Source organism: Merops nubicus, unplaced genomic scaffold, assembly GCF_000691845.1.
Source record: "Merops nubicus isolate BGI_N331 unplaced genomic scaffold, ASM69184v1 scaffold4975, whole genome shotgun sequence".
Classification (NCBI taxonomy): Eukaryota; Metazoa; Chordata; class Aves; order Coraciiformes; family Meropidae; genus Merops; species Merops nubicus.
The window spans coordinates 1-10,437 of record NW_008610117.1 but is presented as its reverse complement, the minus strand read 5'-3'; the positions used below and the strand labels follow the sequence as shown (position 1 = coordinate 10,437).

Below are 10,437 nucleotides of genomic sequence, written 5' to 3'. Positions count from 1 at the left end.
AAAGAGCGTCCTGAGACCTCTGACACCCCACAGCAGTTCCTGCTGGGATGGCACTGAGGGGATCCCACCGATGTACTGAGGCAGGCTGCTCATGAGATGCAAGAGGAGCCACCCAAGGAATGAAGACTGGGTAGAGAGGACCTCCTTGAGAGAGGACCTGCAGGAGTAGTCAGACCTTAAGGGAAGATCCAAAGAGAGTCTGTCTCACTACAGCCATCTCTAGGTAAGGATGAGCCTGAGGTTTGCCTGTACATGGGAGGACGTGTCTCTAGTCCAGGAGAGCCTTTACCTTCCACTTGCTGATGGTGTGTAAGCTCCTGTGTGCTCAAGCTGAGGGCAATCAGAAGAGGGAGAAGATCCCTGAAGTTAAGGCTGATGCTCAGCTATTAACACCTTCTCTTCTATCTATTCATAACTAGGGGAAACATATTCCCTGTGGCTCAGTGCTCCACCTTGGTCCTGGGGCAGCCTCAGCAGCGTTCTCTGTGGCATGGGGAGCATGTCATGGACAGATCAGATCTGACTGGTGGCCTTGGGAGTAAAAGGAAAAGTCTCCCACCCACAGAATCCAGCCTGAGCAGAGCAATAGCTGTTGCAGGCCCTGCAGCTAGAGGACTGGCCCTGGCAGTCACTCCTCTCTCCAGCTCTGTGGTTGCTCCCAAGCCACACAGCCCCAGGCCAGGCTTGTTTGATCAGCAGCTGGTGGTTCCATACCTGCTTCCCAGTATACAGCTTGGCGACTGGGATCAGCAGCCTCAAGAGAAGCTGGTCCTGCTCACTGGCCTGGCTGGTTTCCACAAGTCCTAGCAGACGAACGATCTCCATGAGCAGAAGAAATGCCCCTCGTGCCTCCACCTGCAAGGAGAGAAATGGGGGAGCCTCACTGGCAAGGATCTTTGTCTCGGGCTGGTTCCAGCCTGGTCTGCTAAGGTGCCATGAGACTATCTCAAAGTGATGTCCAACACTCCAAAGCTAAAGTGCATAGGGGATACTAAGGAATTCTGCAAGCCTGCTGGGAACAGCCCAGCTCTTGGTACATGAGCTACCAGGGAAGGTGGATGAGTCTGTACCAGTCCTGGACAAGAGTATGTTAACTGCAGTTTAGGAGACTGTGGTGTCATCATTGGACTGATGCTAATGGCCAACTCATAGCAGGTGCATGCATGAGCTTTTGGCTCTCCTTTAAGGATAGATCCCAGAAAACTACTACTTAGGATAACCTGAAGTCCAGCAGAGAAACCAGGTCAGGCAGCAGATCAAATCCTACTAGAATATGGCCATTCCCCTGCTGCATACATCTGGCTGCAGCAGGACTAGGCTTCTACACCCATCTCTTGCACGTTGCACACAGAGGCAGGCTGGCTGCCCTCTTTTCTCACCAAAAGGTCCATCTTGGTTCCCAAAAGTCTTACCTCCATCCGGGCTATTGTCTGCATGTGGAGGGGGTGATCCTTGAGGAGCTTCCCAAAGGCAACCCGCCTGCGGGCGTAGTCCCTGCTCAGACTGATCATCCTAGAGAGAAGCCAGCCAGGGAAAGCAGTTAGATCAGCAACTAAAACAGAGTTAAATCAGCTTCTGAGCTTTCCCTTCCAGCCAGTCCTACTGGAAGAACCCTGCTCAGCTGTAGCACACCAAGCCTAGGTCACCCACCCACAGGCCAAGCTCCTCCAGCCCTGCTGGAGCTTCCAGACCCGTGCCTGCAAAGGCAGCAGACATCAATGGGCTGCAGTGCTGAGCATTGCAAAGTCCCCCTCTTCTCCTTAAGCTCTGGAGGGATCCAAGCTGCCTTCACCTTCTCATGGAAGCCACTGCGCCGATGACGTTGTGGATCCGAGTTATGTTCAGCATGCTGGAGATGGAGGCCACCCCACGGCCCTCCCTGGAGACCTGCAAGCACCAAGGGACAACAGGCTGCTGGACACCTTTCACCCAGCCCTGGGATTGGCTGCATATGTCTGTGGAAGTGGTGTCAGCAGGCAGATGGATGTAGACTGGCTTCTCTGACTCTGCCTGTCCTCAGGCACCACGAAGAACTGCTTGCTTTCCAATCTGGCTGTCTCATTTTAGCCAAGGCTGTGGCATAAGCACAGAGGCGGCTTTGGAGACCACGTCAGCAGGCTCAGGTCTGGTCCCTGCTGCTCGTTCTGACCTGCACGCTCCACAGAACTGTCCCTCAGCTGGCCCAGTGCCACTGGCTTAGGGAAACAACCAGCCAAAAAGTGACTTTTTAAAAAAATATATTCCCCCCTGTCTTTTCTTGAGCTCTTCTCAGCTCTGTCCCACGCACAGCCCCATTGGTGGGGCATGCTGTGAAGAACAGCTAGCCACAGAGGTGAAGGAGAGGAACTTTTTCAGCTGACATCACTGCCAAGACCCCCCAAGAGGTCTGCCTGGTCCCAAGTGGAAGGTGAAGCCCTACGTACTAGCTCTGCTTTAGCTCCATCCAGCCACAGCTCTGCTGTTGCCATCTGCCGTGTGCCCAGCTTGTCCTTCAGCCTCTGCACTTGGATGCTGTTCAGGTTCCCCTCCTCATCTCGAACCTTCAGGAAGAACAGGGACAGGCCACTGGAACCCTGGGGCCATTGAAAAGCAAGGGAAGAGGATTTCATTACCATGAGACAAGGAAGAGAGGAATGCCTTTCTCCTTCACCCTGTTCCACCACCAGACAGACCTCTTTCACTTCTCCTTCAGCATCCACTACCCTGGCCAGGGTGAATGCCACATCAGAGTCAGCAGCTGAGGTGAACCACTTCAAACCATAGAGTCGATAGGTGCCATCAGGCTGCTTCCTGGCCACAGTCTGGGTGCCATTCCCTGCAAGAAAGGAGAAGAGGAGAAGATCATCTTGGCTTTGTGGGAACATCAGGATCAATCAATGCTGATTTTTGGTTTAAGCAGCAGCTTTTAAGTCACCTCTTGCTATCAAGACTGAGTATGGATTAGCTGCTAATCTCTTGCATTGACTCTGGATAAAGGATGCAGCCAGAGTGAAGTACTAGAACAGAGTTAAGTACTGACTCCCCTTCCACACTTCTTGTCTCCACAGTGGGCTTCTAAGGTTTCCTGGCCCATTCTGCTGTGACTAACAGTAGCCAAGGAGCACAAGTTGAAGGCCAAGAATGGTCTCTCAGTCCCAGCTGGGATGGGCCTGACTGCCTTGCTCAAGGTTTAGATTTTGGAGCTAGACATCAGTGTGTTATCTGTGCCAGGAACAGAGCTCTGTACCTGCCTGTGTGTCCTGCATGTACCAGTGGACAGAAGTTGGGGCTTTAGCTGGTTAAAAAGCAGAGCTGTGGAGAGGATTTGCATGACTTCAGCTGGGAGACCTTGTGGCCTTTCAGTACTTAAAGGAGCCTGTCAGAAAGCTGGGGACAGTCTTTTTAGCAGGGCCTGCTGGGACAGGACAAGGGGGAATGGTTTTAAACTAAAAGAGGGAGATTTAGACTAAGAAGAAGGAAGAAATTCTTCACTATGAGGGTGGTGAGTCCCTGGCCCAGGCTGCCCAGAGAGGTGGTCGCTGCCCCATCCCTGGAACCATTCCAGGTGAGGTTGGCCGGGGCTCTGAGCAACCTGCTCTAGCTGGGGATGTCCCTGCTCCCTGCAGGGGGGTTGGACCAGATGGCCTTGGAAGGTCCCTTCCCACCCAAACTATTCTATGATTCCATTTCCTAAACCAGCTCCCTGGCTTTGGAAGCAGCCCACACCCCTCACACCCCTCGCTGCTGCTGCAGCTGCTTCCCCCCCAGGACACGCACCGACGTCGGAGCCTCCCCTGCGCTCGGTCATCCACTGCCCAGAGGTCCAGAACCTCTGGGGATCACGGGCTGTCAGATGGTCAAAAGCCTTTTTCAGAGATCCAGGAATACCTAGTGACTGTTTTGGGGGATGGAAAAGAAACTAAGAAGATGGTAAGACAGTGGATGAAATTAGAGAGTTGCCTTAACTAACACCGGGGTGTCCTGGGCTGCAGAGAAGTGGAAATTGCCTTAATTTTTTGTCTTTTTATTGAATTAACATGCACAGGGCTAGCTACTTAAGGGCTAGCTTTGTTCTGCATCGTACATAGCCACCAACACAGCGCAGAGGGTGCTGCTCAGAGTCAAACCTTCAGACTGGGCAAGTCTTGCCAGCCTGACTCATTTACATCAGGTATGGATCTGGTTCAATGCAATAAACTGCCACTCCACACAGGGAACAGGAAAAAAAAACCACCTCGTAGTAAAACCAGCTGGGACACCTCTCCAGCTCCCTGCAGTGCCACAGGCTTCGTGTTGGAGGGAGACATAAAAGCCAGCCTGGGCACGAAGCCCTTGTGACTGAAGGAGAAAGGCAGTGGGAGATGGAGCTGAGTCACAGAGCAAGGGTGGGTCGTGCCCAGAGCCAGACAGCAGCAGATCAGCTCCGCTCAGCCTTGGCCAGTGCTCCAGTCTCCAACCAGCACTGCCAGGATGTGGGCTGTGCCCTCAGAGACCAGCTGAGCTCATACCTCAATGACTTTGGCTGCCCCATCAGTCATGGCCAGTGGACAGCTGAACCCTCCAGAGAAGCTTGAGAATAAGTACACTTTGACAGCCTGATGCAGACGGCTGGGGAAGAAAGGGCAGGCAGACAGGTTATGCAGCTGCTCCACAGCAGGGGGGTGAAGCATCTCGACGAGGAGGAGAGGAACAAAATGCAGCCAAAACAGGTGAATCATAGAATCATTAATGTTAAAAAAGATCATCAAGTCCAATCATCAATCCATCACTCCCATGACTACTAAACCATGTCCCCAAGTGCCACGTCTACACTTTTTTTTGAAGCCCTCCAGGGCTGGGGACTCCAGCACCTCCCTGGGCAGCCTGGGCCAAGGCCTCACCACTCTGCCAGGAAAGAAATTCTGCCCAAGATCCAACTGAAACCTCCCCTGGGGCAACTTCAGCCCATTGCCTCTCATCCTATCACTGGTTTCTTGGGAGAAGAGCCCAACCCCCACCTCACTAAAACCTCCTTTCAGGGAGTTGTGGAGTACAAGCAGGTCTCCCCTCAGCCTCCTGTTCTCCAGGATAAACAAGGTGAGAATCAGAACTGCTCATTCCTGAGAGGGCAAAAGCTGTTTCAGGCAGGGAGAGATTGGTAGCAGGTTCTCAGTCCCTGAGGGACTGCCAGGGCAAGGCTGGGTGAAGGCTTCCCCAGCCAGCACACAAAGTGCAGTTCTGAAAAGTCAGAACTGTAGGTCTGCCTCCAGGGGCTGGAATACAACAGAATACAAGTAAAATCCCAGCCCTTCAGCTGGGTTACAGCTAATGCATGTAGAGCTGGAGCAGCGCAGGGACCGGCCAGGCCCCAGAATCAGGAAGGTGACATCAGAGACTATTATGATCCACTGTAGGCCATTAGTTAGGGCTTGTCACTGCTGGTGTGGAACATTACAGCAGACAGACCCTGCTGCTCAGCCTGGCGGGAGGTCTGCTTGTGCCCATGCATCATCTGCTACCCATTACACAACAAGAAGTTCAGGCCTCCAAGATGCTCCATGTGCCCTGCTAAGAATAACCAGCAAGGCACCAAATCATTCCCGTTGTCCCCCAGTTACCTCCAGTTGGAGAATCTTCTCTCGTAAGCCTCGGCGACCAGCCCCTCTTCTGCAGCAATCTCCTTCATCCTCCTCCAGGCGGGGCAGGTGAGGATGTGATCCACCCGCCGCCCCCAGGCCCCGTACTGCCGGAGCAGGGGCGGGCTCCGCTCGCACTCCCCGCCCAGAGCTTTCACCTGGCTGAGCAGGCGCCGTCCAAACCTCTCCAGGTCCTCATTCACCTCCTCCAGCACCTGGGAAGCAACAAGAAGAGCCCTTCAGCACGGCCCTGGAAGGCAAGAGGCCTCAGTCCTAGCTGGGAAGGCAAGAGGATTGACCAGGCTGTCCTGTGGCTCTGGTGGTCTCCTGTCACTTGGCCCTTCCGTGCACTCTGGGATGCAGCAGGACACGCTGGCTCCCAGCCTCTGCTGGCACAGCTGTGCTCAGCTGTCACTTCACTTTGGGTTTGGTTTTGTTGTTTTTTTTTTTCCCCAAAATAATTTTTTTCAAGTAACTCTTGGCAGCGTCTCTGGGTTTTACAAAAGACAGAAGAGCTTTTGTATCAGGGCTGAGAATGACACAGATGCTCATGAGCAGGGGGGTTGGATGAGATGATCTCCAGAGGTCCTTCCAGCCACAGCCACTCTGTGATTTACTGCTGGAGAGGAGTGCCAGGGGAAGAGCTGCCAAAAGAAGAGAGCCTTCATCTGTATAGGAAAACTTCCACTGGGCCAAGCAGTTACCTGCCCATCAGCTTAGAAAAGGAGGGACAACACAATCATTGGAGCTTGTCTGGCACCCCAGATTTGAATTCCCACCCCCCTGCATCCAGCTCCCTCAGCAGCCCTGGCTAAGGGCCTGATGTGGCCCCATCTCAGCCAAGCTTGGCTGACTGGGGTGGAGAGCTCTGCCCAGAGTTAAGGGAGGGAAACTGCAGAGGAGTGACTCATCCCAGCCCTCCTGGGCACCGCTCTCAAGGTGACAGGAGCTGCCTTCTGCAAGTGCTCCTCGCTGTCTGCAGCCAAAGCCCAGTGAAGTTGCCTAGATGTAAATAACTTGACTTAGTGATGACCAACCTCAGGCCAGGCAGACCCAGCCTCTAGCACCATTAGACCCTCATTAGTACAAATCGATCCAAGATTGTGTTTGGGCTCAGAGAAGCACCTGGTCTAGTGTTGCCTTCATCAGAGGAATAGTTTTTGCTGTTCTCCACCCCTCAAGAGTTCTCATTTCCTCCTCAATGGAACAATTGACTTTTCATTAAACTGCATCCCATAGGACTGATTCTTTCATCACTCTGCTGTTCAGTGTGTGTAACGAGGATCCTACACACACTCTCCTGCTACTACTCTGGAAGTCTCCACGCTCAGACCAGGCAGTTGTCCTTCAGGTGAATGCTGAAATAGTGTTAAAATTCACAAACCAAGCCAAAACTCTGCATGAGAGCCCTGGCAACGGGTTGAGCTCCAGCTGCACCCCTGTTTGTTGTCATTGGAGCTCAGATGGGATGGGTGTATGCTTCAAAGCTTATCATATCTTGACAACAATTTGAAGGTTGTTTTAGAGGCATAATCTAAGAAAGCAAGGTTCTTGGACTTTGCTGATCCCTGAAGCACAAGCACCTTTGAACTGTTTACCTGGAGGTTTTCTGTGGGCAGAAGATGAGTCTACCAGAAGGAGCTCTTGGTCAATACACGATAATGAACTCAGGCTACAATGGTCCCTCCACCTCTTCCACATTTTCTAAAACAAATAAAAACAAACACCTGCCTAGCTGGAAGCTCGTGTCCTGACCACATGTAGCCTCACAATCCACTGAGTTACCCAAATGAATGTGTCTATTTCTGAGATAAAAGAAGAAAAGCAGAGCTCCTACATTTGTGACTGCTGAATGTCACACACAGCAGGCAAAAAAACGTATGGAGGGGGCATCTGTAAACCATCTGGGGCAGGGCTGTGGTCTGCAGGGTGCTCTCATCACCCTCATCTGTGCTCTGACACCCCAGGGATCAATATAGATCAGAAATGTGCAAATTATTGCACATTAAGAGTGCAAACAGATGACACTTTATATTACAGGCCGTATTTTCAGGGGGATCAAAGACCAGCAGATACTTCTCCATTCCAAAAAATTCATATTTTTGCTCCATTCCAGGAAAACTTCTGCGTTCACCACTGAACACAGGTGAACAGTACAACAGGAGCCAACCTCCAGCGTGATGTCTTGTGCCACACAAAGCTTCCCCTGGACCTGTTCCTGAAGAGGAAGGTGTTCACATGGAGAGCCAGCCCTCGGGCTGCAGGCGAGCGGGTGGTGCAGGGAGCAGGCTGGGCTCTCCTTCAGCAGCGAGGCAACACTGCCCCTCGGGGACCAAGAGCAGAAACGTTAAAGGAGATGCTGCTGATTCCCCAGTGGATTTTGCAGCCACTTTGTCTCTTTGGGGAAGGATTGGAGAGAAGCTCTCAGCCTTGGCAAAAGACTTCTAGTCTTCAGGAGATCCAAATCATGCTCCTTCCAAAGGTGCAGATTAGGAGCAAGATCTTCATGGTTGCACAAAGGCAACCTCCTTTTCTGTCCCAGTGGTGCTTAGGGAGGCTTCAGTGCCACCTTTTGTCATGGCTGTGACAAAAGCAAGCACCCAGGGCTGCCACCATACTCCTACTGCATGTCTGCAAAGCCTCAGAGACCTGGAGAGCAAGCACTGGCAGGCAGAGGGGCACTGAAAGCCACCTTCTGCCCCTCTACTCACCCAGGGGCTTTACAGGTTCTGCTGGAGGGAGCCATGGAGAGGGGTCATGCTCTCTGCTCCTCGAGAAGTGGGAAACAGTCGCAGTCCTTGAGGTAACAGCAAAGGACAGGCAGCGAAATGAGCCACCTCCTCCCAAGGGTTCCTTTAGGTCTGGACCTCACAGAACAGAGACCCACAGCTCAGGGTCTTACCTCACCTCTCCCAAGCCCTGTGATGTGCACAGAACCTTCCCTGACTGAAAATCAACCCAGCAAAACCAACAACCTGTGCTGAGAACAAGCAAACCTCAACAGGCCTTGGCACCCTCTTGAGCACTCAGCTTAGAACAGCCCCATTCCTTTGGAAAGGAATTCCCTTAAGAGCCCCCCTTCCCTGCAGGGAGAGCAGTGGAACTGCACAGCAGAGCTTGGAGGAACCTTAGTTTTTTCCTTTTCTCTGGAATTTCTTTCTCTGGATGAGCAGACAGCACGTGCCTGCATTGACAGTCCAAAAACAACACCCTTGTGACAACACCCAGACCAGAGTCCACCAAGACACTTTCTATTTCTGTTCTGTCCTGGCAGTATTTTCCACCCCTGCACTGACCAAAAGATAACAAGTTTTAAAGCACGCTGATAAAATCCTCCCCTTAAACACTCAAAGGCACAGAGGGGCTCAGAGAAATATTCAATTCACTGGCTTAAACCGTGACCCAGCTGGAATTGCAGTGCATACACACAGAAACACAAACACACGTGCCAAACCTTGGGAGGAAGGTGTGTTTTCAAGTAACTCCGAAGCAAAGCATCTTCCAAATACTGGTTCCCAGTCTCAGGCTGCTCTTGGAAGAGGGTCTCCATTTCTCTCCTTGCAAAGGGTATTTCCAGATCTTCTAACACTCGTTTCTCCTTCTCGCTGACCTGTTGCTTCTGCCTCGTGGTTGTGTGGATTCCTTTAAGGCTTGGTGGTTGGCACCTCTCCCAGCAGTGAGGCAGAAAGCGACGGGGCTGCCACGGCTTGCAGGCAGCACTGGAGCTCCACCAAGGCAGGCGGCAGGTAAACATGTCCCTGCAAAGCCCAGAGCATGTCACGCCAGCTGCTCTCACTGCCTGACCCTTCCTCGGTTGACAGCAACACCAAACCTGTTCCAAAATGGTGAAGTTACTCTTAAAAAAATAGGTCATGTCTTTCCCCCTCCCTTGGGGAGGAGCCTTCCAGCAGCTGTTGTCAACTGAACTAGGGAGAAGGTCTTTGGAAAGAGACCAGAAAGTGGCCTGGGAAAACACAGGTGCTCAGAAACACTGTGTCCTCCCCTGCCAGCCAGGAACACCATCCCCACCCACTGACATTTCCAGAGCTGGGGGAGAGGGGGGGCCCCACCAGCATCCCCCCTGAATTCCTTGTGGTGATAAAGGGGTAGAGGTGAGAGAGAAAAAATACATTTCCTCACCTGAAGGATAACAAAATGCCTGGAAAATCAAACAAATGGTTTAGGCTGGTTCTGCTGTAAATAAGTTACTGGTGAAATAGAGAAGCCATCCTCCTTGCCTGGGCTGTGATGCTAGCTCCAAAATAATATGCCTCTCATTAAGACCCTGATGCCTTTAATCTTAATTGGGATGATATTAAAAGTCTCCCTTTCCCAAGGGAAGTACGGGAATATTCCAAGAATGTATCTTTGGGCTTTGAGCAGTTTAAAACCTGTACCTAATTTGGGGTGATATGCTCCTAATAGAAATTTTACTTGAAAGTGTCAGTATGATACCGAATTGCTGTTACAAGCATGACAGTTGGAGCCTGGACCATGGGGTGAACCCCAGAGACTTGTCCCAGCCCCAGCATGAACTTAGATTCGCTGGAGAGTGGGGGGATCGGTTAGTGACGCAAAATCAGAGAGCTTCCACCTCAGCCCAGTCTCACAAGAACACGCAGACTTCTTGTTTGAATACTCAAGTATGTGCTGGTGGGATGTCGAGTGCTTTCTGGACACTGGCATGGTGGCAAGTCAGCCACTTGGGGTATCTCATCTCAGCACCCACCATCGCCTATTTCCCCAGGGCTCGGCGCACACTGAGCATGCAGAACAGCTCCTGCAGCTGGACCGGGGGCCCGCAAACTTTCCTTCTTGACAGGACAAGAAAAAATGGCCTCAA

At 52.1% G+C, this 10,437-nt stretch overlaps 1 protein-coding gene across 1 annotated transcript in view; it reads right to left on the bottom strand.

Annotated features, from left to right (window-relative positions):
• The window catches only part of LOC103773413, a 14,295-nt gene extending 4,947 nt beyond the window's left edge, over positions 1-9,348 (bottom strand). Inside the window, exons 1-9 of the mRNA XM_008940779.1 lie at positions 9,049-9,348; positions 5,577-5,809; positions 4,488-4,587; positions 3,757-3,874; positions 2,673-2,815; positions 2,424-2,573; positions 1,793-1,887; positions 1,413-1,512; positions 715-855 (exon numbers count right to left, since the gene is read on the bottom strand). Coding sequence (XP_008939027.1) covers positions 715-855; positions 1,413-1,512; positions 1,793-1,887; positions 2,424-2,573; positions 2,673-2,815; positions 3,757-3,874; positions 4,488-4,587; positions 5,577-5,809; positions 9,049-9,348 — 1,380 coding nt within the window. The remainder of the gene's footprint in view (positions 1-714; positions 856-1,412; positions 1,513-1,792; positions 1,888-2,423; positions 2,574-2,672; positions 2,816-3,756; positions 3,875-4,487; positions 4,588-5,576; positions 5,810-9,048) is intronic.
• Between the last annotated feature and the right edge of the window lie 1,089 nt (positions 9,349-10,437).